General features: G+C 42.0%; 1 protein-coding gene across 1 annotated transcript in view; it reads left to right on the top strand.

Annotated features, from left to right (window-relative positions):
* ZFAND3 (zinc finger AN1-type containing 3) overlaps positions 1-12,709 on the top strand; it is a 403,887-nt gene that overhangs the window by 335,348 nt on the left and 55,830 nt on the right. Inside the window, exon 5 of the mRNA XM_049891242.1 lies at positions 12,429-12,596. Within this exon, the coding sequence (XP_049747199.1) occupies positions 12,429-12,596 (168 nt within the window). The remainder of the gene's footprint in view (positions 1-12,428; positions 12,597-12,709) is intronic.

Genomic DNA, 12,709 nt, shown 5'->3' on the forward strand with positions numbered 1-12,709 from the left:
GCCCAGGATCGGAGTAAGGACACGCTCACTCCAGAGATAGCTGGATCTTTGTATACATAGGAAGTAGCAGAAGTTTGTCTTCATGGTCAGGTATTCTCATGGTAGAGCAGAATTGGGGTCTTTAAGTGTAACTAAGAGCCCTGGTAATACTGCAGTTAGACTGCTAACCAGAAAGTCCATGGTTTGAAATCACCAGCTGCTCCACAGGAGAAAAGACCTAGCAGTCTGCTTCCGTAAAGATTACAGCCTAGGGATGGGCCCAGCCACAGCAGATGCTGGCTGCTGGAGCACCATGTGCCAGGGAAGGGAACAATCCAACGCACTCAACTTCCCAGCACTAGGCCTATGAGGATCCCGCCTCGGCTGTACCCCAGCTGCCCTGAGAGGCCAGGTGCCTGGTTTGGCCCACCTCTTCAGATGTGTCCTCAGCTCTATCCCAGCCCAGCCTGGCCTCCAGTGGCCACGTTCCAGGGCCTGCTCCCTCCAGGAATCCTTTCTGAATGGCCCTTCCTCAGGGCTAGGTTAGGGCCCTTCCAGGGTCAACTGTGGAAATGTCTGTGGCGGCATCTTCAGCATATGTGCCATTACTTTAACACAGAAAAGCGGAAAATAAGTTTATTTGAAATTTTATTTTGCATGTGTAATGTATACATTAAAAGAAGAAAACTAGGTATTTGAAATTGTTATTCTGTATTATTTACTTTTATGTAAATCCTTTTATGTAAACAAAACAGTAGGGCTAACAGTGACAATGAGTAGTAATTAATAGTAGGAGTAATTGAAACAAATAGTATTTTAGAAAAATATAAAAATTTTATGCTGTTTCTGTTCTCTGATACAACTCATTATTGGATATTTAAATTTTGTATTAAGATGTTAAATGTGATACTTTTTAGAATATAATCGGACTAAACAGACGTTACCAATATTTAATAAAAACATTACAGTCTAGGAAACTATATGGGGGCAGTTGTGCTCTGTCCTATAGGGCTGCTATGAGTTGGAATCGATTCAGTGCCAGTGGCTTGGGTTTAAATGTAAAAACCATTGGAGACAGGATGACATAGTGGTTTAGAGCAAGTACTCTAGGCTGGGTTGCCTGGGGTCAAATTCCAGCTTTGTCTTAGGCTGTTCATTTAGCTTATACCATAGTTTTCTCATCTGTAAAATGAAAGTAATAATAGCACCTACCCGATTAATGAGTTAATATGTGTAATAAAAGCATTTAGCAAGTGCCTGGTATAGAATAAGTGCTTTGTGTTTGTGCTCATTATTGCAATTATTATTGAAGTTTAACTGAAGAAATCTCTTTTGTCATGTTCGCCTGGTATAAGTTTCCTTTATAATGGGCTTTGAAAAAGGTTATCTACTATATGATTCCCTTTATATGACATTCTTGAAACGACAAACTTGTAGAAATGGAGAACAGATTAGAAATTGACAGAGAAGAAGTGTGGAGGAAAGTGGGTGTGGCTATGAAAAGGCAAATAAGGAATCCTTATGAGGGAAGTATATCTTGACTGTTGATACCAGTAAAAGGAGCCCTGGTGGCACAGTGGTTAAGTGCTTGGCTCCTAACCAAAAGATTGGTAATTCGAACCTTCCAGCTGCTCCATGGGAGGAAGATGTCGCAGTCTTCTTCTGTAAAGATTACAGCCTTGGAATCTATGGGACAGTTCTACCCTGTCCTGTAGGGTTGCTGTGAGTCGGAATCGACTCGATGGCAATGGATTTGGGTTTTTTGGGTTATCGATGCCTTTATTCTGGTTGTGATATACTAGAGTTTTGCTAGATGTTACCGCTGGGGGAAACCATGTGATGTGTACATGGAATTTCTGTATTATTTCTTACAACTACATATGAACCTATCCCAAAATATTACTGTATTGATTTCCTGGAGCCACCATAACAAAGTACCACCAACTGGATGTCTTAAAACAACAAAAAATTTATTTTAGCACAGTTCTGGAGTCTAGAAGTCTGAAATCAAAGTGACTGGTAGGGCCACACTCTCTCCAAAGGCTCTAGGGGAGAATCCTTCCTTGCCTCTTCCAGCTCCTGGTGGCTCCTGCCATTCCTTGCTTGTAGTTGTATCACTCCATTCTGTGTCTTCTTCATTCATTGCCTTCTTTGTGTCTCTCTCTGTGTCCACTCTTCTTATAAGAATACCAGTTGTTGCATGTAGGGCCCACCCTAAATCCAAGATGATTTAGTCTCAAGATCCTTAACTAATTACATCTGCAAAGACTCCATTGCAAATATGATCATGAGCTAAGGTTTTGGGTGGACGTGAATTTGTGGGGGAGGGGGGCACTAGTCAATCTACCACAGTCCACCTACTGGTCCCCCAAATTTTACATCCTTCCCACATGCAAAATACAGTTCACCTTGCCCCAACATTCCTAAAAGTCTTAATCCATTCCAGCATCAATTCTGAGTCCGAAATGAATATCATCAAAAATGAATATCAACTCAGAAAGTTCTAAATCTCATAGTCTAGATTAGGTATGGGTGAGACTGTGGGTATGATCCATCCTGGTGCAAAATTCCTTTCTATCTGTGGCCCTGAGAAAGTAGAAGACAATCTATCTGCCAAAATACTGTGGCGCAGCAGGCATAGGATAGATGTTCCCATTCCAAAAGGGAGAAATTGGAAGGAATGAAAGGGTCACCAGTCCCAAACAAGTCCAGCACCCAACAGGGTAAATTCCACTGGGTTTCAAGGCCTGCGAATAATCCTTTGTGGGCTGATGCTCTGCCCTATGGGCTTATGTAGGCTCAGTCCCTGCCTCTGGGCCCACCTCTCTGGCCTCTATGTCTGCGGCCTTGTCCTTAGAGTCATTCTTCCTTTTTCTTGAAGGGTAGCACAGGTTTGTAGCCAAGTCGTTCTATCAGTTGTTTCCTACTTGTAAAATCCCGGAAGTCCAACAGCCTTCCTTCATTGTGCCCTGTCCCTGTTTCCTTCAGTCCAAACTGGCAGTGTATAATGGTATTTGAGAATGGTATAACATTCTGAAAAACCTTGTGGGTTCTCAATGTATGTCAAGGGGATCCATTCCATTAGACAAAAGGGTTCTCCACAGACCCTCCTGGATAACCCCATGTCTATTCCCAACTTCTGAGATTGTTGATTGAATCCATGAGTTACATACCTATCCTTTGCAGTGTGGATATAGGTCAAGAACCTCCCAAATTATCAAGTGCTGGTTTCTTTTTGCTCAACAGTTTTCTTTCTTCAATATGTCTCCTTCCTTTCACATTTTAATATAAGCAGCAAGGAGAAATTAGGCTACTCCTTTTTTTTCAACAGTTTAGTTGGGAATCTCTTCAGCTAAGTGTTCAGGCCCATCACTTAAAAGTTCTACCTTCCACCCAGTAGTAGAATACAATTTAGCCAAGCTTTCCACCACTTTGTAAAAAGGATTGCCTTTCCTCCAGTATACAGTAGCATGTTTATCTTTTTTTTTCTGAGACCTCAGCAGGAACACCCTTAATATTCACATTTTCACCAACATTCTGTTCAAAATGATAAATGTGTTTTTCTAAGACAGTAGAAGCATTCTCTACCATGCTCCTCACTTCCATCTGAGCCCTCACTGGAGTCACCTTTAATGCCCATATTTCTACCAGTCATCTCTTGAAGGCCAAGTCAGGCTTTTTCTATCATGCATCTCAAAATTCTAAAAGCCCCTACCCGTTAAGCAATTCCAAAGCCACCTCCACATTTTTAGGTATTTGTTACAGCAACACCTCACTTCCCGGTACCAAAATTTGTATTAGTTTCCTCGGACTGGGTGGCTTAAAACAACAGAAAACAGGCAATAAAAAGTGGACTCAGAAGGTTCCTGATAGATTCCTGACTGACTTGATAGCTTCTTGTAATAGAGAAAAATTGGCAATGAAAGCCATGTATGTATGTATTCAAGCAGACAAATGGACCAGTGTTAAGATCAATGAACATGATGGAATGAAAACCATTAGCTGACCAATGGCAGTTTAGTGAGATGTTCATGAGCCCCGCCCCAGGAGTAAAGAAAGTTGAACCAGTTGAGGCCAGAGAGAGGGGAAAGATAAACCAGAGCTTTGTTTCCCTAAAACCCATCAAACTAGCATTCTCCATGTGCCTTTGGTCCCCAGAGAAGAAGGTAGATGAACAGCTATTTATATACAAAGATATCCTGAAAAGCAGGGCTAACAGAAAAGAGTATGGAAATGACAAATGTGAGCTTAAAATCATCTGTGTCTACATTGTGTATAGTTCTTCAGTTTAGGGGATGCCTTTCATGAACCCTTTTCTGACCTTTCGCTCTTCTGCTTCTTAATACCCCTCCCCCATACGCAAAGAATTTATCACTCCTCCCTTTTTTGTTCTTACCCGTTGCATCAAGTTGATTGCGACTCATAGTGACCCTATAGGACAGAGTAGAACTGTCCCATAGGGTTTCCAAGGAGTGGCTGGTGGATTTGACCTGCTGACCTTTTGGTTAACAGCCGAGCTCTTAACCACTTTGCCATAGCACTCTGTATATCATTAATGTACCACTTAACTGGGCAGTGGGTTTTTTTCTATATGTTTTTCTTTCTGAATTATGGCCTCCTTGAGGGAAGGGCTCATTAGTACATTTGGTTCTCATTTGCCAGTTTAAAGCTCAGTGTCTGGCACACAGTAGGCACTTGAGAAATATTTACTGAAATAGTGAATTTTGTTATAGCCTTGGACTGAGAGGCTATTAATCTAGGGGCCTGTATAAATTAAACAGATCAACTAAACTGAGAATTTTACTGTACTTACTGAGATTGTGATTGTTTTTGCAAGGGAAGCTTCCTGGGCATTTGCTTAATGTTTTTTTAATCTGGTAAAAATTTTCTTTATGTTTAAAACAAGGAAGACTTCCTAGACAGTTCAGTGATTCAGCAATGAAGGTATGCTTTATAGCAACCATTAATAGCAGTGTAGAGTCAGTCATGGCACCAGAATCAACTCGATGGCAACTACCAACAACAGCAAAGAGCCAGGAAGGGAAGGACAATCAGATAAAGGCCAGGAGGTCATTGTAAGGGAGATAAGTGGAAGAATGACTTGTGTGCCCTTCTGGGACCAATTTGTCACAGGATATACCGTCAGACTATAAGAAATCATGGACTAAGGCACTGGTAACTAGTTCATCACCTAATGTTTGCCCAAGCATCCACTCCTTGCCAAGGATAGATGAACCAGATCCCAGTGTCCAATATCTGACAGGGGTGCAGTGCAGGCCACTATAGGAAGAGCACTTCTCCCCCACTACCAAAGTGCCATAGGAACTGGGCTGATTTATATAGTACTTCTTGCCCTTCTTCACCTGCCCTTACTCGTTCCATCTCTCCAACCATTTGGTTTTGTCAGGGGCCTGCTGGAAGTTTCACATTTCTGGTCCTGAATATGTAACAGAAGTACAATTAAAAATCTTCTTCCTTACAAGTTAAACAGTGCCATAAGAAAACAATAAATTTCATGATGTGCATGCCACAGGACAGTTAGCTAGGACTGTCCAAGGAGTTCATGTTGTTTGAATTACTGAATAAATCAATTCAAAAACAGTTTGAGGGATATACTGTTCTAGATTAAAAGAAACTCAAAGAGACACGAGAGCCAAATATAATGCATAAAACTTAACTGGGCATGCCTTTGGGGACAATGGAAATAATTTGAATATGGAGTGATTATTAAATGACACTAAGGAGTTATTCTTAATATTCTTAGATGTGATATTTTGGTCATGTAGGGAAATGTCTTTATTAGGAGGTATGTCTTTGTTTTGGGATGAAGTATTTTTATGTTTATAACATACCAGATAGTGGTGGGAAGGGGAATATAAATATCAACCCCCCCCCCCAAATAAATATATAAAGCAGTGTGGCAAAATGTTAACAGTTGTTTAATCTAAAAGGAGTGCGTACAGGTACTTATGTACTATTTTTTGACTTTTCTATATGTATGAAATTTTTCAAAATGAAAAGTTGGAAGAAGCCTGAATGCTTTCAGTCCGTAAGATTGGAACAAGGCAAGGATATCCTTTCTCATTACTCCCATTCAGCATCATACTAGAAGGCCAAGCCAGTGCAATAAGGCAAAAAATAGAAATAAATGGCTTACCAAACAAAAGAAAAGGCCTGGTGATCTGCTTCCGTGGAGATTACAGCAAAGAACACCATATCAAGCAGTTCTAATCTGTAACACATGGGGTCGCCATGAGTAGGAGGCAGACTAGAAGGTAGCTTAACAACAACAGATTAGAAAGAAAGAAAATTTGAAGGGCACACACTTTCATCTAGAACTGTTGGGCTCTGGCGCCATTACTTTTATTTAAGATTGCTTTGTTTAATGGAGGACTTTTTTCTCCACAGTCCATAAGCTTCTCTTGCTTGATTTTTTGGTGAGTTTATAATCACTTATTTCTGGTGTCAAGGTGTGCCACCAAAACTCGTCTCGAGCTTCATGCCTAGCAGAAGGAAAGATAGGCTGTAAGGGGGTAAGAAACCTGATCCTGGTCTTTAAATATACCTTTTGCAGGGGTACATGGATGCTCATTTCCTGAACGGTTCAAATTAGCATGTCTCATGACCCTCAGTGTATTTTGCTGCTCTTTAAACTGTCTTTCAACCTCAAAAGTTACTGTCCCTAAGGAAGCAGCCTCTCCATTGCTGTCATGGGAACCGAAATCAGACAGTAAGATGATACAGTTACTTCCAGGAAGACTTATGATTGTGTATGTTCTTTGAAAGGAGCCCTGGTGGTGTAGTGGTTAAGTGCTTAGCTGCTAACAGAAAGGTTGGCGATTCAAACCCACCAGCGGCTCCGTGGGAGAAAAGACCCGGCATTTTGCTTCTGTAAAGATTACAGTCTAGGAAACCCTGTAGGACAATTCTACTCTGTCATACAGGGTCGCTAGGAGTGGGAATCAATTCAGCTGCACACAACAGTAAACAATGTCCTTTGAGCATACTGAGGAGGACTGAGACCCTGAAAGCTCAGGTGCACTCCCACCATAGTTGGGGCCCCAGTCAGCCACTCTAGGTTTCCCAGTCTTGGGTTCCCAGCAGGGAGGAAGGATCAGAGGTCTCTTCTCAGTCTTGTGGTTGTGATGGAAAAGGAGACTGCCCTCAGATTATCTCTTACAGCAGATGTCTCAAATAGCCAGAGAAAATAAATGGGGGATGAGGGGCACGGGCAGAATGGAGGGGTGCGCAGAAGATTACAGATTGAGTAGTACTGCCTGGCAGTTTGAGAACAGCTGACCTTTAAAATGGCTGTGACCTAGCACTTGGCATCCTAGATGTAATTACCAGTATTTCAAGCAGGATTCATCTCCATATCATATATCAACTGAAAATGACAGCATTCTCCACAAAATTTTAACAATCATCCTCTTCCAGAGACTTGAACTTCCTTCTCTGTCCATGAAGTAGCTTTTTAACAGATATTATTTCAAAATTGTTCTGGGGCCGTTAGGAACATAAGAAAGAAGGGGAAAATTTCAGTAGAGCAGATATTTTTTAAATGAGTAATGGCGAGTTTTCTGTCCTGAAGTCTTTCGTGGCACACAGTGTAAAATGCCAGGGGAGGTTGAATCTAATCCCCCTATACACTCTGAAAGCAAAGCATGGGGAGAAACACAGAAAGAAAATGCCTGTGAAACAGATTTCTTCAAGTCTGTTTTATCAGTTTTTCCAGTGACAGTGTGGTGCTTTTCATGGACATAGGTTTTAGCAGCTTAAGCTCCTTTTAAATGGTCGAAGGAGACAGCGGTGATGTGTGAGGGTTCATTAATTATTGCTCTTACTGATGTTTGCACAGGCTGTTGGAATCATAAATGTCAATCTGTCAAGAGATTGTGATAGGTTCTAAAAAAAACTGATTGAGTACCTCAAAAGCTGTCATGGAGCCTGAGATTAAACAGATTCATCTTTCTTTCTTAGAAGTAAGGGAAGGTGTGGGTGAAGAGAATGGAGGAAGGCTTCCTTCTCTTTGTTGCCACTTTTCTTCTTCCACTTTCCTATTCTAAGTTGTGAGTGTTGGTGTATACAGAAGGCTAAGAGCTGGCCTGAGATGTCAGAAGGCCACAGTCATGGTTGGCAGCCCTGGGTGTGCTCAGGCTGCCAGCTGCACAGATTCAGGAGATTAAGAGAGATTGGGATTCAACCCTGACAGACCTGACACAATTCATCTGGAAATTTTGGGGAGAGAGCATGGGTAATAAAGACAAGAACAGGGACAGTAAGGAACAAATGTGAATTTCTGTCAGACACAAAACAGAATTTTGAAAGAAGTAGCTCTGTTTGTTGTCTCCAGTCAAGCATTCCAGTTAAACTGTGTTCCTAAATTTGAAGTCCTACCACTACTTTCTGAGATTGGCTAGAAAAGTATAATTAGAAGAATTTTTGTCTTCAAAAGATTTTATGTTTTAAATCACCGTACCAGTTTCTCTGTTATAAACTAAGCAGTGATTACCTTTAAGCCTATAGAGCTAATAGGTAAAAAATACTTTCTCTTAAGGCTTCCCTTCCTAATTTAATCACGTTATTATTCTTCATCAGGGTTTCCTTTGACTGAGAAGATCAGATGTGATATCCTTCTCATTCTGTTAAATAATGGCTGGGCAGGGAAGGGGAGAGGGTGAGTACCAAGAACTGTGAAGCTGACATGGGAGTGTTGCAGATCTTGTATGGGTATATCTAGACTCCAGATCATGTTCTCAAGAAAAAGCATACTGAAAAAAAAATCCACTTTGTTGGCCCTTTATGAAGGACCTTAATTAGAAGCTACGCTTAACTCCTGGGGTGGGAACAGTTTCTAGCTTGCCACTACAGTTCCTGCTGCTGCTAATGAGCATGCTCCTTGCAAGGACTGGTTTCTTCTGACAGTTAAAGCTGCCTGTAAGTTATTTCAGTTCACCTTTCTCTCCACATTTAACCCTTACTGCCCAAGTTCAGATTATGCAGGTGAACTCTTGGGTGCGTCCTTTCATTGTTCAGGAAATTGAAAATGCTTCAGGGTAAACGGAGTGATATTTGTGAACAAAAAGTAAATAAGGTTAATTTGTTAAAAAATGGACAGCACAAGGATTCCTTTAGTGTTGGCCACGTTTGGGTCTTTTCTTTCTGATAGTCCTTTTCTAATTGACATAAAATTTATGATTGAATAGTTGAATTATTTAGTTCATTATTGTATAATTAGAATCCCTGTTCTGGACATCTGTTTCTCTCATTTAGGCAACTCACCTGATGGCACAAGGTTTCATTAAGTAATTAGCAGAGGAGATGTAAATTTCTTCTGCAGACATAATGATGATCCTGTAGACCGCCATTTATTTCATTAACTTCTAATTAAGACACTAAGTTGACTTGTGAGAAAATGCCAAATAATGGTTTGCTTCACCAAGAAGTTATATATAAAAGATTTCCTTTCCTAGATGGCATTGTGTGGAGGGTGGTAAACAGCTCAGGGAGCTCTTTTACCCTCTCTCTGTGGTGGTAGGGGGCATTAAAAAAAACCCCAGTTCCCTCGAGTCGATTCTAGAGGGCACAAAAATTTCTTTCCATTTCATACACCATCAGCTGAGTAAACGGTAAGCGGGCATATTCCAGAGCTTAAAAATTGTGGCTCTCAGCATGGACCATGCATTGTGATTGAATACTGTTTCATCAGAGAAGGTAGGGAGTTAGAGGAAAAGAGGTCAAGGCTAGGCTGGTTGCCTAGCTTCTTGGGGTCTCACCAAATGGGTTGTTTGGTGATAACCAGTGATTACAGTATTATAAATATGAATGCTATGTTCCAATAACAGAAATGATACATGAAGAAAGCGTTTTCTTTATGTGGCATTCCCTTGCTTATTTGAAAACAGTAAGCTTCTCCTTGCAGTAAAGATGTGCTTTGGGAACAGGGGAGGGTGCTGTGCAGGTCGACAGCATGTTTGATGATTTGGGGGACCAGACACTAGTGGAAAAGAGGTTTGAATGTGAACTCCACATTTTCAGACACCCTTGGTTTTATCAGCTAGTGGTGTGAATGAAAGAGCCTCAGAGGTGTGCTGGCATCATGTCAGGGCCCTCCAGATTTTTAACAATATCAATAATAAAAAGGCTTGACCTAGCTCTGTCTGTTGTGTGAGACACAAACACACACACACCCTGGGTGGGTATGGAGTTTTTTAGAAGGATGCTCCAGATTTAGGACCTTAGAACAAGCATCATTTTTTTGTTACAGCTTTTACTCTAGGATTTTCTCTTCTTGTTACAGAAAAAAAAAAAAAAAGTATATCTAAATAGGGTTATTCCTACAAATAGTGGAGCCATTGCTGGTTTTTGAAAAAGGACCCCCTAGAGAGCAGTATGTGGTTCATACAAGGTGAATTCCTTTTGGCTGGCTGCTTTGTAATCATTTACATTTAGATTGTTGCCCTTGTAGAGTAAGGGGGAGGGGGCCTGGCATGTCTGTGGCTGTGCCTCAGTAACTACACAGATCGGATCTGAGCAGCTTCACTCAGCAGAGCTGGGAAATAGACTGAACTTGCTTTTCAATTGTTTTCATCAAAGGGCTTGTTTAGTTCGTTTGTATTGGGGGGAAAGTGTCATGTAGGACTGGAAGAATTAAATGAGATGAAAAATGAAGTTTGCAGTTGTTAAGAATGGTGCATGCCCTCTGTATGTCAGTGCACAATGCTGTTGGGTTGGGAACTGTAAGCAAACTGTTGCATCCTCACTGTTGAGGCCAGTGGGCACTCTTGGTGAAGTGCAGCATCTTCCTCACACGAAGGGAGGCAGGGGAAAGGGATACACAGCCTTCACTAAAGCACGTCCAGCAGATTGCTGCTGCTTACAAGAGCCACTTTAAAAAGAAAATCAGGATGGCCTAGGAGAAGATTCGTTAGTTCAAGAAATACTTACTGAGTGGTAGGCATGGAGGACACACCAGGGAACAAAAACAGGCAAAACTTCTGTCCTCCTGGAGCCAACATTCTCCTGGGGGAATCATGTTAAAAGATAAGTGCTGTGGAAGAATATAAACCAGAGGCCAGGATAGGGTCATCAGGCAAGAAAGCGTCATCGAAAATGTGACTTTAGAGCAAAGACTTAAAAGAGGTGAGATCCCATTTAGATCTGGATGAAGAGTGTACAGAAGATACAAAGGCACCGAGGTGGGAGACAATAAGGAGGTTAGTGTGGGTGGAGCAGAGGGGGAAATTGCAGAAGAGGTGAGAGATTGGTGGGGGGAGGGGGAGGGGAGGGACAGGGACAAATCATAGAGCCTTTTGAAGCTCATAGTAAATATTTAGACTTTTACTCTGAGGTGGGGAGCTATTTATTGGAGGGTTTTGATTAGGGAAGTGACTTGGTTCTCACTTGATTTTTAATGGAATCACTTGGGCAGCTGTGTGGAGAAGAGACTGTAGGGGCATGGGCGTAAGCAGGGAGACCAGTTAAGAGATGATTGTACTAGGTGGATGAGATGATGATGGCTTGGACCAGGGTGGTAGCAGCTGAGATGGCGAGAAGTGGTGGGTTCTGGGTGTATTTTGAAGGTTGTTTAGAGATTCCCTTCCAGAGGCGGTTTAGTACAAACCACTTTGGAACCTTGGCAAGAGGTATATCCTCAGTATGTAGCGGTGGTTCTTCCAGAAATACAGCCCCCAAGTGTTGCCTTTGTTTTGAAGGCAAGAGCTGTTTAGAGCCTGCCTGTGACATGAACTTTTTTGCATTTTAGATATTTTTTTAAGGTTACAAACATCGCAGGTTGTCACACACTGCATCTCCTTCTACCTGCCAATTTGACACCAGCCTAGGGTCGTGGTGCCGGGTGCTGTGTCTGACCTCCACAGTGGAGGCCATGGGACAGCTTCCTTGTGAGCGAGCAGATAGTCCTTCACTTCTGAATGAAGCTGGGATAGTTTTCAATTTTAGGACTTGGTTTTTATGTGTTAAGTTGTGTTTGGGAGTAAAAATATGAGTGTTTTTACTAGAGATCATCTATCAAGCACCGCTTTTGGTGTGGAATTGTGCTAAGCATGATGTAATAAAGAAACACTAGATACAGACTCCTCTCTAAGAAATTACAGCCTACTTGAAGACAAGAAAATCCTCAAAAAGAAGTAATTAACGAATACAAGCAATAAATAGCTAGGGCCCAAAGAAGGGGTATAGACAAAGAGAGGGTCCCACCTCCAGCTGGAACGGTCTCCTCTCCAAGCTCAGGACTAGCTTGTTAGAAGTTAACCCTAAAGGTACATGCTTGTCACAGTTCGTGCAGTGCTTGTTCTCTTGATCACACAGGTCCAGTTCCTGGAAAAGGGGCAGCAGCCCAGTTGAGAGAATGCCTGGGAGTACGTTAACCAGCTCTGCTTGCCAGGCCAGGCATTAACCCAAATTCCCAAATGTGTTGTTTTGGTCAGATTCACACTCTGAGAATGAGGCTTCGCCAGTGAAACGGCCACGACTATTGGAGAATCCCGAACGGTCCGAGGAAACCAGTCGATCTAAACAGAAGAGTCGACGTCGGTGTTTCCAGTGCCAAACCAAACTGGAGCTGGTGCAGCAGGAATTGGGATCCTGTCGCTGCGGTAAGCATCTCCCCTAGCGGGATGATAGAGACTGTGACCGTGCCGCTCTGGCACCATCTTGTAAAGTATTCCTAAGATGCTGAAGCCCTTCATTCTTCTCCTGAGCACCTCAC

The sequence above is a fragment of the Elephas maximus genome, chromosome 1 (assembly GCF_024166365.1).
Source record: "Elephas maximus indicus isolate mEleMax1 chromosome 1, mEleMax1 primary haplotype, whole genome shotgun sequence".
Taxonomy (NCBI): Eukaryota; Metazoa; Chordata; class Mammalia; order Proboscidea; family Elephantidae; genus Elephas; species Elephas maximus.